The following is a 14,777-nucleotide window of genomic DNA, read 5'->3' as shown; positions in this document are numbered from 1 at the left end:
GACCCATGATTAATGGCTGCTGTGGTTACAGCAGCTGAGGAATATAAACATAAATGATATTACAGGAAGCAGAAAAGTGGCTGGCATTACAACAAAAAAACACATTTATGGATATAAAGGAGTCCAGAATCATATTGTTGATCCATACGTTTGGCCTGGCTGCAGAGTGAAAACTGTGACCAACAAAGGGCCGCACTGAGGAATGTGAGGCTCTGGAATCAACATAATAAATACCTTCTCCACCTGAAAATCACAGACCGCCGGGCCGAAGAGTGATTGTGAGCGTCAGAGTGTTTGTTTCTCTCACAGCCTGCAGTCTGTCATGTCTGCCGCTTCCCAGAAGGCCACTGGCTCACAGCTTGTTACTGTGTCAACCAGGCTGACCACCCACGACTCCGTCTGTATGCCTCGGCCTGGCCTCAGAGGCTCATGGGTAATCGTTCATCCAGTGTTTGTGTGTAAACAGAAGTATCTAAGACCCTAAATCCACTTCCACTCTTAATTAACTGTTCACCACCAGAACAAATGACTAAAAATATCATGATTATTTGTCTGTTTGGCAAAAATTTGAAAAAATCTCTTTCTTAGGAGGATGTATTGGCAGAAATGGAATATAATATTCATAGCTATGTTTTAATTAGTGTATAATCACCTGAAAATAAGAATAGTTCTGTTTTTGTTACCTTTGAGTGAGTCGTTTTTATCTACAGGTGCTGTGGGTCATCCTCTATGGAGGCCGCCGTATTACACTGTTTCTACAGTAGCCAAGAACGGACCAACCAAACACTGGCTCTGGATTTTGGAGGTTTCACGAGTTTCGGGGGCCAACGTTGTTTCTCCTTTGCATTTGGAAGGTGATACGAGGGAGTTGCAACTACACTAATAGATGCCACTCACTCCTACGCACTAGTCCTTTTGAAGCTTTCAGGATTCAAGAGGGAGATAATGGTGCAAATGATGCTTATCATGTAAAAGACATGTTAAAATGAATATTTTTAAGGGTTTTTCAGGGATTTCAACAAACTGCTGTATGTTAATGTCGTATTATTGAAATGCCAAAGGATCGAAAAAGATAACAATGTTGTTTTCTTGTCAGATCTCGTCACCCCTACAGTGTGTGTCTGCTTCGTCTTGACTTTTGAAACCCACATTACATTTTAGAAGAGACTCTAATCACCACCCTCCAATCTCCTGAAGATTGGCTCTTTGTGCTGCTATGATTGCAAATGAAACTGAGCAGCTTGAAGTGATCCTAATCAACTGGGCCGAGTGTTTTCTACAAACGCACTGCCGTCAGTGCAGATTGGAATAAAACAGACATGAATATGACAATAATAATTTTCTTGGGTCAGGGATTTTAAATTGGATTCCTGGAGACAACATGTCCTATAAAACAATGTGAAAAAATTCTCTCAACAGTGGTGGTGTGGCAACTGAAAGCTTAAAGGAATAGTTCAACCTTTTGGGAAATCATATTTGCCTTGTGTTCAGAAGTTAAATCAGAAGTTTGATGCCACTTTCAAGTCTGCATGATAAATATGAAGCTACAACCAGAAGCCAGTTAGCATAGCTTGGCACAAAGAATGGAAACAGTTAGCTTGACTTGCAAAGTCAAAGCACTTCTAAAATTAACAATTTGTACAAAAAACACAAGGCTAACTCGTGGAAAGTATATTTTTCTAAAATGTAGATTTTTTCCCACCTTTTTATACTTTTCTTTAAACACTGCTTATTTAAATGATCCCAGGAAGCACTGCAGACTCACTACTGGTCTCAGTAGTGTCACATAACAAGATAAATGCTGTTTCCTATCCTCATGAGAATACACTTCTCTTGGAAGAAGTAAATCCTTGAAGGTTTCGGAAGCTAAAATTACATACTGGCAAAAAAATATCAGTTATGAGCCGCTCTTTGTTGAAAAACTGAAAAACTTCCAGACACTTTTGTTTTATACTTTCAGACAGCAACATTAAAAAAACATTTCATAACATCATCTCTCATCTCTTTTACATACAAAAGCAAGCAGGTTTCTATTAACGCTTCTCCAGATGCAAAAGAATATGTCTGGTTTCGCCTCCCTCCATCCTGTCAGCACACGCTGTAATTGCCTTAATTAGTAAACATGCATTAATGTAAAGAACATGTTTTTTATTATGTCTGAATAATTGAACAGAATGCAAATCATGTATAGATGGATGACGCTAGAGAATACTAATTAGAATTGTAAATCATCCTTAATGGTTAAATTGCTTTGTTGAATATTTATTGCAGTAATTTACTATATTCCTACTATAATTTGATTAATACCTTAAGTTTCCAAATCTCCATCTGACCTTTTTTACAGTTAACATATTTTCTTTCCCACACAGCACATCTACATTGTTCTTTAAGAGGCAGAACAATGGTCAGACAGCAGCTGTAGAAATTAAATATACTATCTTAGGTTATATTAGCATATATATATATACACACACACAGTACAGTGTTGTTTTGTTTGCCTTAAGAAAACACTGATTATAATTAGTGATTCAGATTACAGTTAATGCTGCAGGGTAGAAGATAAAGGGCTTATTATTTGTTTGTGTGTGGGAGTGTGTGTTTGACCTTGATCTTGTGTGCGTGTTTGTTTTCATCGCTGCACATTCGCATTTTAATATCAAACAGAAAGTTCCGTAATTAACCTACACACCGCCTTTTGTAACTTCCTCTCTTTGCTCTACTCCCAATCAAAGGCGAGGACGGCAGACAAAGAAAGAATGGTGAATACACAGAGATACATTGCCAATCGGATTGTTCTGACCCCGCTGCTCTCCGCTAACCTGTAATGGATCATCTCCACGCTCACAATGGCCATGAAAGAGAAATTAGACTCGCAGAATGGAGGCATTTTAACTCTGCAATCTGCATAATGAACTTTAAGCTGCTGAACCCTGACTGTGACTTTCTCTCTGCTTCACTGTGTTTTTTTTTTCCTTTTCCTCCCTCCCATAACGGGCTGCAGCTGGCTGATAGCAGGCCTTCAGTCAGAGAGGACAGAGCTGTGATGTTTCTATCAACAGACAGACGAATGAATGAACTTCCAACTGTGTCTCTGAGCCTCTGAAGCCACATCCGTCCTCCTCCTCCTCACCACCACTCTGCCCTCTCACCCCCTCATCCCTTCTTCTGTCAGCCCTTCCCTTTGTCTCGTTTTGTCCTCTTGTCTCAGTCTGACTCCTTCCTGCTCTTATATAAACTGTTGTCACTTCTAGAATAGGTTTTATTCCTCTATCACCTGCTTTAACTTTCTCTTTGTGTGTTGCTCAAGCTGTGAAACATTTCCATGTGAAAACAGCAGAGTCCCATTAATCATTTCAGAGATGATCGTCCTGTTCAGGTATCAGCGTTTGAAAGGCTGATGAGGTTTGGACTGGCGGCTGGTGTTTGGGTGGCGCGGTGCTTTCTCCTCAGTGGGAGATCATCCAGACACTGCTGTTGAAGCTGAGAGCAGAGATTCTGCTGTTCAACAGCCTGAAGCGGTTTGTCTGATCATTAGCTCACCAGATGTCACTCCACACACAGAAACTGCCAGTCAAAATATTTTATAAAACCTTAATTTTCGGTTAACCTCTTCAGCTCCGCTCAGATGCCTAACGTCCTCTGCCACCATTACTGACTTTCAGACGCTGTAGTGGGATTAGTTGTCTAGCTAGAGTGAAGATACTGGTATCATATGTATGTAGAAGACCTTTTAATGTTTTTCACGAGTTTCAGAACCACTGTAGTTTCTCCTACATGCTGGGAAGGCGAGCAGTTATGGTACACACATCTGGCAAGGATGCCTCTAGATGAACTGGACCTGATGGGTGATGAAACTGCGAGTTAGACATTGGTTGGTTTTTGATCTAGGACGTTCAACATGAACAACATGATTTGAACGGAAGAAACATATCCATTCAATTCAATTTTATTTGTATAGCGCCAATTCATAACAGAAGTTATCTCAGGACACTTTTCAAATAGAGCAGGTCAAACAAGAGAACAAACTCCTTAAACATTTACAGAGACAACAGTAGCACCATGAGCAAGCACTTGGCGACAGGGCAAGGAAAAACTGCCTTTTAAAAGGCATTAACCTAGGACAGACCCTTCGGCTCCTATTACAGATTACAGCAAAATAGAAACTAAATTATGCTTCTGGAAACATTTGAAGAGAGAGATAGTCAATGCAGTAACTAAATCTTGATTCATATTTGATTAGCACTGCCTGATTTTACAGCTCGATCTGTTTTGTGAGCCTGCTACTGGACGGACTTCATTTGCATGACGTTGAAATTGAGTTGTGTTTAAGCAAATTCAGGTTTGATAAACAGTCAATCCATCATGCACCCTTCGTCCAGATTTTCTGCTCTTCAGTCAACGGATCCAGTGTGTCTTTACCATTATTCAGTTGGTTGTAATCTGCAATTTCACCCCTAGATGCCACTAAATCCCACACACTGGTCCTTCAACAACCTACAAACCTTTTAGAAATGTAAATAAATCAAATAAATTGTATGCACACATGTAGAAATGCACATCCACGAACAAATTTGGCACCACAAATCGTATGTTTTGTATTTTTTATGTTATTTCAGGTAAATTTAAAAAAAACTACTGGTGGAGTGTACAGCTGGAAAGATGAGAATTAAAAAAGAGAAGGGATTTTAACAGAGGAAAGTTAAGGAGGAGGAGGAAGCTAGGAAAAAAGTGGGTAAAAAGAGTATATGTGAGAAAGTGGACGTGAGAGAGGAAGGGAGAAAGAGAAAATTGACAGAGGGAGAGGAAGCCGACTGTCAAGGTGAGGGAGGGGGAACAGTTTTACTTCTGCCTTTGTGTAGCTCCCCAGAGGATTTCCATTTATCTCCCTTCCTCTCTCTCTCTCTTCTCTGTATCAAATAGAGATTCCCTGGTGATGTTTCCTCCTCCCCGTTCTCTACAAGTCATTTGGCATTTATTTTAAACCTAAAGACATGCTGGAAAACCCACAATGTTCACTTTGCCCCTGAGCTGAGTGCGGATGTGCCACTGTGTCCTCTCCATTTGTGCTTCATGTCATGTATCTCTTTTCTCTCCTGCTTCCATCCATTATGTACTTTTCTGGGCATTTTTCTCTTGTCATTTTCTTCTACTCTTTGCAGATTGGTCGCCAATCACGGATCAATCTATAGCCTGATGCATAAATTTCTCTCTCGCTCTCGCTCTCTTGTGGTTGTTGAGTTAGAAAGAGATTGTCCTCAATGAAACAAAACTTCCTCTGGCGTTGTGACTCACCTGTCCATTATGACAGACACAAAAAAGCTTTCAAACTCCACAAACATGACCTTGTTATTGCTTTTACCACTTATTATTATAACTACAAATCCTCATCTGAGCTGCTATAACCTATAAACATGTGGAGTGTAAAGCAAAACAGTCACATTAACTTGAGTTTTCTGTGATTTGGGCAAGTATTGTAATTCCAATTAGGAATGATCTTAATGCTACAGAGTATGATATTTTAGACAATAGTGTGTTTCTAGGATTGTGGTAACTGTTTTGTCCCTTTACTGTTTCAACATGACAGTGCCACGCACCGTGAACAAATCATCTCCATAAAGAAATGGTTTTTTCCTAGTTTGGTGTAGAAGAACCAAGGGTGAACCTGTCATGGCGTCACCCCTGAGTTAGGTGCATTGAGCTGGACGGACTCACTGAGATTAATAATTGAGATTGAGATCATAAACTCATGAGGAAACGGGGTCATTTCTCCATAAGACTGCATGGTATCGTTTATTATTGCAGCCAATGGAGCTCCCCCTGCTGGTCTTTACACAGACTGCAGGTTAATGACACTTTCGCATTGACTTCACTTCACTTACCTGGAAACTCTGTCTTTTATATATACTGTCAATGGTTCAGACTGAATCTCCATGAGATTTTATATATGCAATATATATGCAATTTTATATATTTAAGGTCTGGTGTGTAGGATTAGGCCCTGTTTACATGTTTTTTGTATAAAAATGTAAACCTTTGTTGGGGTTGTGGCAGCCAAATAGATAAATCTGGATGCTTTATAGTCCACAGTCAATCTTATAACAAACCCACTTCATCTGTCTTCATTTGCTATATTGTCTTCCTGTTTGTGCTCATCATGCTGTAGAGGAAAGCGTTTGTACGCAGGTGTGTGTTGTTCTTCTGTGGTGTTGAGTTGCAAAGTTACACCGCCACCTGCTGGCGTTGCATACAGCGGTTTCGATCATTACACAGATCTGTTTGTACAAGTTTGAATTACTGTATATGTTTGCAAAATTGTTGCACATTGAACTTGTACTTGTTGCACACTGCACTGTTTGCTTACTCACACAACTTCTTAAGTTCTGTCTGTGGATGGCAGTCTGAAAGGACTGGAAACTAAAAGTTTCATGGTATGTTTCAAGAGTTTCTCTGTGCATATAACAACAAAGCTATCAATCCTGAATCTTTAAACCCTGAATATATCTATCCATCTGTGCCTGCCTGTCCATCCCAATATAACACAGAGAGAAATTCCCTATTCTATCAATCAGCAGCAAATCTAACATTAATGTTTAAATGTTGCAGAGTATTGCTCGAGGTTACTTGCTTTCATTTAATTTATTTCTTTGCTCAGGTGAATTTCTTCTTTCAGTAGAAATCTCTTTGAATGATTAAATCCCTCCAGGGCTGTTCTTTGTCAGTGGAAAGCTTCAGCAGATTAAATTTAATTACTGGCTTTCCCAACAATTAGAGCAGCATTTACCACGTCTTTAATGGTGATGAGATGGTTCAAAGAAAAAACAATGGTTGTACGGTGATATTTTTATTGTCTTTTGTTAAATTGAGACAAAACACGTAACTTGTAGTCATGTTGTCTTCTCCAACTGAAACAATCACACTAACTACTCCTGTTTGCTTTGCCAAATGGAATCAAAAGTGGAAACTTGTGTTTTCTAAATGCCAGAGCTGAATGGCTCATCAGAGAACAATAAAACAGATTTCATACGCAAATAAAACCGACACATGCTGCTAAAAGAATTAACAGCTTCACAAGGGTCATTTGTGTCTGGTCTCATCTCAATTTAGGATGCTCACACAACCTCTGCTGGTAATTTTGCTGTGATTGTTACATCCTCTCTGGGATTTTGTTCTGTGTGGAAATTAAGTCAGTAGATGCAAAATATGCTTTCCGGGTGAAGATAAACCTCATCAGAGACTTAAAACAGCCCTTCTGGAAACACAAACAAGGACGAACAGGATCTGATTTGGACAGTCTGGGGACAAATGAATCACAACACTGAGGTATCCTGCAGCGCCTCCCCTCCGCCTGACCTGCGCTGACACGGGTCAATGGACAAGATTGTTTTGTGGTCAAAGGGAGAGGAAAATAAAAACAGAGTTTGGAAACTTGAGGAGAAGCTCTGCGGCTGACTGTCAGAGACACTAATTGGTTTTGCTGCCTGAGGTGGAAAACAGAGCAACCGGTCGGCTGGATCCACGGCTGCAGCTGCAGCTGATTGACAGTTGAAGTGGTAGAAGACTGAGCTCAGACTGAAGCAGGAGGCCGGGCAGAGGGCTGAACGGGTGGAAGAGTTTGTTTGGTGACCAGGGGTGCAGGATGAGGTGAGGGTTGGGGTGCTGGCCAGGAAAGGGCTCAGGATGAGGAGCTCAGACACAGTGTCACTCTGTGAGCAAACTTCAAGTTTTTTTAATTTCAGTTCAGAACTTATACACTTGTGATTTGAAATGAATGACTGTACTCCTGAGTGTACTAAACTCACCAAATAATTTCTGCTTATTACCAGACTTGCTAGGTTATATATACTGTCAATGGTTAAAACTCTCCAGATTCTTTCATGAGCAAAGTACATGATGCAAACTTGCTGTGTGTCTTAAGTTAAGCCATGCATGTTCCCTCTGATAATAACAGAAACAGTGGTCATTTACATAAATGTGAAGTTTGTAATTGGCAAAAGTAAAAAAAAATGTTGAGTATGCGCTGATAGGAACATTGTAAAATGTTTGTTGTAGAATGAGACATAAGTAGAAATTGTGAGTGAGTGGAATATAAAGCTTGCGATAGAGACTAAAGTATACAATCAGGACAAACTTTTAATTAAGGTGTATATGATCTTATTGAATTTACAGCAGCTAGGAATAGATAATTCCTGTTCGATACTGGAACATGTTGGAATAGAGGGAAATACGATTGTAGATAAACTTGCTAAAAGTCCCTAAACAAAAATGACTGATATTTTAGAATAATGTTTTGCGGGGTCTGAAGCAAAATCAATAATTCATCAGGGAATAATGACATCTTGAATAATGAATATGGAGGTTAAGTCTCAGTAAACCTATTAGGGAATAAGACTTTCTTGTTAAGATTAGGCTCAGTTCTACTTTATACACTATGGAAAAGAAAAAGTCAGATAAATGATGAACAATCATTACATTCTTTACAAGGAATTCTTTACAAATAGTTGTAAGTTTAGTTTAGAAAGTTAAAGATGTAGGAAGGTGATGTGGATGTGGGACGTCTGTTGGAGATAGGGGACAAACAAACTCAGGCTCAATTATTTAAATCCTTACATTAAACAGGTTTAATATCATGTTAATATATTAAAAAGTCATGATGTTACACTCCGGTGCAGCAGGTGGCAGCATGCACCTTTTAACATTGGTTTGCAGCCCGCCAGTAAAACCAAAGAAGAAGATCTGCCTGACAATAGCAACAATCAGAAAACTGAAGTTATGTTCTGCTCAGGTACAGAGGTTTTGCTTCTAATTGTACTCCTGTGATGAAACCACTGACATGTTTATCTGTTTGTGTGCTGAACTGAGGATGACATTTTTCTGCTTAGAGATATTTTGATTTCATTAGTATGAGAGAGCATGTGCACAGAGAGTTCAAACCTAAAAGCAGGTTTCTCCTTAGAAAACAGTTGCAACTTTTATTCTGGCACCAAACTCACTTTTGATTTTAAGTGGAGAGTGCTGGATTTTATTTTATTTTTTTAAGTATGAAAACCTTGACATTCAAAGAGTATTTCTCTGAAACACACGCAAGCCAGAGGAGTTTGCTGTCAACTGCTGAAATGCTCTTAGGTCTTCCTTTCATTTTCATTTCTAAAATTTCCATTTGGAGAGGTCAGAGGATCCCAAAACATAGCTGTGAAGGGTTGAAAAAACAGAAGACAGACTTCTGGAGAGGAGGATCTACTGTCCATCTCTGCACCATTCATAGTGCTTTTACTTTGAAATTCTTCTGATAGATGACCTCAGTGTCAGGCCATGTCTTTGCTGTTTACTTGACTTTTGAAAGACATGTTTGCTAGAGCTTTATAAGCTAAAATTATTCATGTGGGTAGCAGGAAGTGCCAGTGCTGCTTACTGAACTAAAAATGACTGTAACCCCACAACTGCTGCAGTCTGTCTTTATTCCTCTCCTGTCTCTTCTCACCTCGGGCTGCATTGTAATATTCAGCTCACTGTACCAAAATCAAAACTCTGCCTCGAGTCACAAGACAGGATAACACAGTGATTACTTCAATAATTCAATACTCCTGTAGTTCGCTACAAGTTGAAACAGTGAATGCGGAAATATTTAATCAAAATCATTTCTTTACTTCAAGGTACGAGACAGATGGCGTGTCCTGAAAAACATTTAGAGCTGTAACCTCTAAAGTTTCCCCGAAGTTGCACATTGAACATTGGACTATTTGATTCCCCTGTTTTCTAAAATAACACCCTGATGGTGAACGCTGGCAGCGGGGATTTACTTTGCAACACCCAGCTGATTTGGACGTTAAAAACAAGACTGCTGGAGAAAATGGGAGGCTCTGATCACGGGGAGGGAGACGGAGGAAGTCACAAGGGAATGAAGGAGGCAGGAAGGGATGAGGGAAGGAAATGAGGGATAGAGCGGAAAAGATTACAGAGCTCAGCAAGCATTTGATAGACTGTGACAAAAGATATTTGGGTCTCAATTTGCTAAATGATGCAGGTATCAACAATAACACTATTATAGGAATCAAATCTGGTGGTTGAATAATGTCATATCTTCTCATATCTTAATGACGGGTTTATGGTACATATATTTAGCATGTAGTCAATGTTTACTTACTTACACTCATTATCAGTGCTGCTTTTCAGACAGTCCTGGGTTCAAAACAATCAATAAAGCAACAAGACAATTAAAAAGAAATCAAACAGTAGAGTCTGTTAATCAGGCAGCATTTTACAGGTGGGTCTCTCCTCTTTAGAGCACTGGTTCCCAACCTGGGGTTTCGGGACCCCCACTAGGGGTCGCCAAAGATTCACAGGGGGGTCGCAAGGCCTTCTTGATTTTAAGGGGTGTAAGAAAACTTAAAAACTATACACGGTAGGCCAATATCTTAGCTTTTCATTCATTTCTGTGAGGAAAACTAAATTAGATTGTTACTTTAGTTTAAGTTTAGTTTATTATTTAAAATCAGCCTCGTCCTGCTTTGGAAAAGTTCAAACAACCAAAGATCTAATAGAACAATGACCAAGCATCAGGGAGAAGAAAAGACTGAAAGCTTTTTTTTAAAAAGTACTTAATGCAGGAAAACTCATCTCTGATTAATATTCATAGAAAATAATCTACTTCCAGCTATCAGTTGTTCTGTACTGTTATTGTTACACATTGAATATAATATGAAATATTATAACCACTGTTTTTAGAGCATTTGCTGCTGACCGTTAGCAGCCAGTATTCAGATCCTTTACTCAAGTAAAAGCAGCAATACCACACTGTGAAAATACTCCAGTACAAGTAAAACTCCAGCAAGTATAAGAATGAAAGTGAAACTCTTCTTGGCCAAGTTTTATTAGTGGCTCAGTCCTCCAAATCCTACACGTTTTGCTTTAATATACATACAATCCAGTATACAGTGTGAACATCATATCAGGGAGTGTTTAGCAGGCAGGCAAATACAAGAGAATGTGTTCACTGTCTTTGTATATGTGGTCCAACCAAATTAAGAGAAACTCAGCTTCTTAGTGCCCAATCAGATCACGATGTATGTGTCATTATTCAGCCAGCACAGCGGGGCCATCATCACCTTTCCTCCCTGGTGAAAATAATGATGATTCAAAGCCTCCCTGTGGTGGCAGGAGTACTCACCTGAGATATTAACACACTCCCATAGTCACTGCACCACTACACCAAAGTTCAATCTGCAAAAATAAACCCCGTCTTTAATGAGCTTTTGCTAATTTACCTCCTCTGCTGGGGCAGCGTAAGACTCCCGGTAGAGCTGTGAAGCGAGACGACCCACTGAATTATTTTTATGACTGTATATTCCCCATTTGAAAGTTTTGTTTTAAGGAAACCGTTAATGTTCCTCGACATAGTAACAGAGGAGTCTCCTTTGTAACACTGCTTGTTTGTTACAGCCATTAGTTTGACTATTGATGTCATGTTTTCTTCTCTTATCGACCACCTCGCTGTACTACGACACCCATGAGCCTCAGCCGCCATTGCTATGATGCAGAGGTGTGAATCAGAGCTTTTTTTTCCAATTTCAGATAAACTTCCTCATTACAACTGAGAAAAAAAAACACAGCAGAGTTTCCAAACTTAATGTTCTATTAAGTTCATACAAAGGTCAATTTTCAGCTTCTGCTCGTCGTAAACAGCAAACACAACTTTTAAGGTCTGTGATTGGATGATTCTTACAGAAATGTTCCTTTGGAGTCCTATTTGACCTCTCAACTTGTGTTTTTATGTACACAGACTCAAAAAAACACATCTTTGCTAATGCAGTTGCACATCTTTTGTACCAAAGATTCAACTGGCAGTCACGAAATCAACAGGACTTTTACTTTAGGAACTCTAGAAGGCTGAAATACCAATAATACTACAGCTTTACAAATCTATTGTTGTTTGTTTCTACATCATAAATGATTAATTTATGTTTGTATGCTTTGCCCTGACTCCCAAAAGTACAGCGAAGCTTGCCACCTGTGATTCCTCATATATCTAAATGTATTTTTATATTTCTTGGTTGTTTGGCCTTTCTTCTTTCTCTGCAGTCTTCCACTCAGGGGTGTAAATATAGACAGTGCAGGTTGCACTAGGGGTCCGTGGGGTTGGCCCCCTCGGACATACACCTGTATTCAAAGAAGACCTCATATTAAATCAAGGTTTTTGGATATAATAGTCAACAGCAGTAACACAATTAAATGTTTATGTCTTCATAAACTATATTTAAAAAATGTAATTATATAAATAATTTCTTCTTTTCTTTGGTGTTTTTGTCATTTAAAGAAGTGATGATTGCTGGGTAACATGTTGAGTCTGTATTTGATCATGTGAAGAGACGATGTGGTAGCTAGGGCCCATCATAGTAGCACTGGGGGCACCGCTTCAACCTCCACTGCCTTCACCTTTGTAGTGTTTTCATTTCCTCTCTCAGCATGATGAGGCCTTTGACTGTCCTGTATTCTTTCATTTCAGCATTAAGCAGTACAGAAGGGTGGCCTGATATCCCACAGTAAAATGTTCATTAATTATTTTCTCAGAAGCGGCTTTCTGTTCTATAAAAAAATCCTTTTGATTCTTTAAGCTTTTATTACAGGTCTCCCTTCTTTTGTTTAATCCCTGTTTAATACAACTGACACTTCCCTTTTTTCTCTTTTCTACCCTTGTGTCTCCCTTTGATAACATTTACAGGGAAATAAGCAGTTTGCAGCAGCGCATACTCATAAGATTCACATTTTAAAGATTCTTCAAATCATCTTAAAGCATGAAATCTTCCACACACTCCTCTTCAGCTCCCATATTCACAGTCCTCGTTCGAGGGTATTTTTAGACAGCTTGTCAAGGACAATCCATCGACTGTGGCCAAGTATATAAACCTCTGAAAACGCTATTTTATAACGTAAGAATACTTTTACTATCTCCTTGGTGTGGATAAAGACGTTGCTACCATTGCTGGCAGTGTTGCATGCAGGTCATTCATCCATATTCAAACACTATTTCTTCCACTTTCTCTTCCATGCATATTCTTGGAGAGAAGACCAGTATCATCTTGATGACGGATGTTGGTGGGTTTTTCTTTTCTTGTGTGCTGTTGGGAACAAGGCAATCTGCTGCTGCTTTTACTGTGCTGCTGCAATTGTTGCAAAATTGATTTTAGTCTCTGCTGAACAACAATGCAAAGGCAGGCAAGCAGGCAGACAGGTTGATTAGCTTCACACAAAGGCAGACAGGCTCCCAGATCTCATCTCATCTCATCCATAAAAGAAAGCACCATTACATTGAAAATGTATGGCAGCGAGAGAGAGGGACGCACCACAACAGACCTGCGAGTCTCACGTTGGTAGACAGAGGAGAGCTGCTGCAGCTGAGGGATTATTCAGAGAGATGGATGGAAATAAACAGGTTTAATATAGACTGGGCTGTCAGACAATGATCCATATATACAGTAAATTAAATGTCTGGAGGGCTGGGAGGTTCTGATAAAGGGTAATACCATACACATATACTCACATTCACACGCAGATACAGGAATATGCATAAAACGCACAAACATATTCCCAAACGGGCTGGAGTAATCTATCACGGGCTCAGGGGAACGCTGTGTGTTGATACGGCTGCTCTGCTATCTGCCCATTTCAATAGACACGGTATATTTATACAGCAGCATATATACAGCCCGCCTCCCTCCACCTGTGCCAGAATGATTCCCACTGAGCAGCCTCAGGATCATCTCAGACTGCAGAGATAAGTTGCATGTTCTTGGTTGAAATCCTGCAGCAAAGGATCTTAGTCTGGGTGGTCAGCGCACGCCAGCCGGTGAAAAGATGATTATTAGAAAGTGCTTCTTTTTATTTATTATTATTAGTAGTATTTGCTGCATATTGTTGCAGCCTACAATGTCTGATCTTCCCTGAAATCATCTTAAATTTTTGCAATGAAACTGAGGGAGAAAGTGAATGTTTTTGGTATTATTCCTTAAAAATCAATGGCAGGTTGTTCCAGTGAGAATAAAATCACACAGTTTGAAGGGTAAATGTGAGACATTTGTGTTGATCTGCATGATCTTCACAACTAGAAACAAAGTGACATTTGGTGGAGGTAACCAGCTTAACCATACGTTTCTGCAGGAAAAAATACAATGATCCGGCCTCCAGCCCCATTTTGGGAATAACTGCAAGCCAGCAATTCCAATGGGGACTTGGTTGAATGAATTATATTTAATTAATCAATTTGATGTAAATGAGGACTATTACTTGGATGCTCTGAAATAATTTGCTGGAAAAGTTTGTGTTGGGTCAAGAAGCTTGGTACTCGTAATCATTTATAGTCCGATACCGCACCCAGTATCTCTTTATGGCAGCGTGATGTTACATTACCTCCTGTTAGTTGAGCAGGTAGGCAAGGAGAAGTAATGTCAGCGGTTTGGAGATATTTTAAGCAACATTTACAACATTGGTGACATTTAATTTGTTACAGTCAGAAAGTGAGGAACATATAATGAGTTAAGTGGTAATGAGTCAATGAGTTAGAACTGTAATGATATTATTAAAGCTGTAATATGTTAATGTAACATTTCTGCATTAAAATGTCTATAAACAGTAGACATATGTTATGTATTTTGTTGAGTTATGTACTTAAATTATTCCAGATGTTTCTAACAATGTTCAAACTCAGTCAAAAGTCATTTTATTCAGGTAACGTTGCGTTTCACCGCTCGCTTGTCAGTGGGGTCATATCTCCTTTGTGCATGTGT

At 39.4% G+C, this 14,777-nt stretch overlaps 1 protein-coding gene across 1 annotated transcript in view; it reads left to right on the top strand.

Annotated features, from left to right (window-relative positions):
- Positions 1 to 14,777, top strand: part of LOC118334439 (contactin-associated protein-like 4) — a 65,417-nt gene that overhangs the window by 48,695 nt on the left and 1,945 nt on the right. Inside the window, exon 17 of the mRNA XM_035670353.1 lies at positions 310 to 433. Within this exon, the coding sequence (XP_035526246.1) occupies positions 310 to 433 (124 nt within the window). The remainder of the gene's footprint in view (positions 1 to 309; positions 434 to 14,777) is intronic.

Source organism: Morone saxatilis, unplaced genomic scaffold, assembly GCF_004916995.1.
Source record: "Morone saxatilis isolate NCDOM2014 unplaced genomic scaffold, NCSU_SB_2.0 Contig23, whole genome shotgun sequence".
Lineage (NCBI taxonomy): Eukaryota > Metazoa > Chordata > Actinopteri > Moronidae > Morone > Morone saxatilis.
This window is presented reverse-complemented; position numbering and strand designations above follow the sequence as displayed.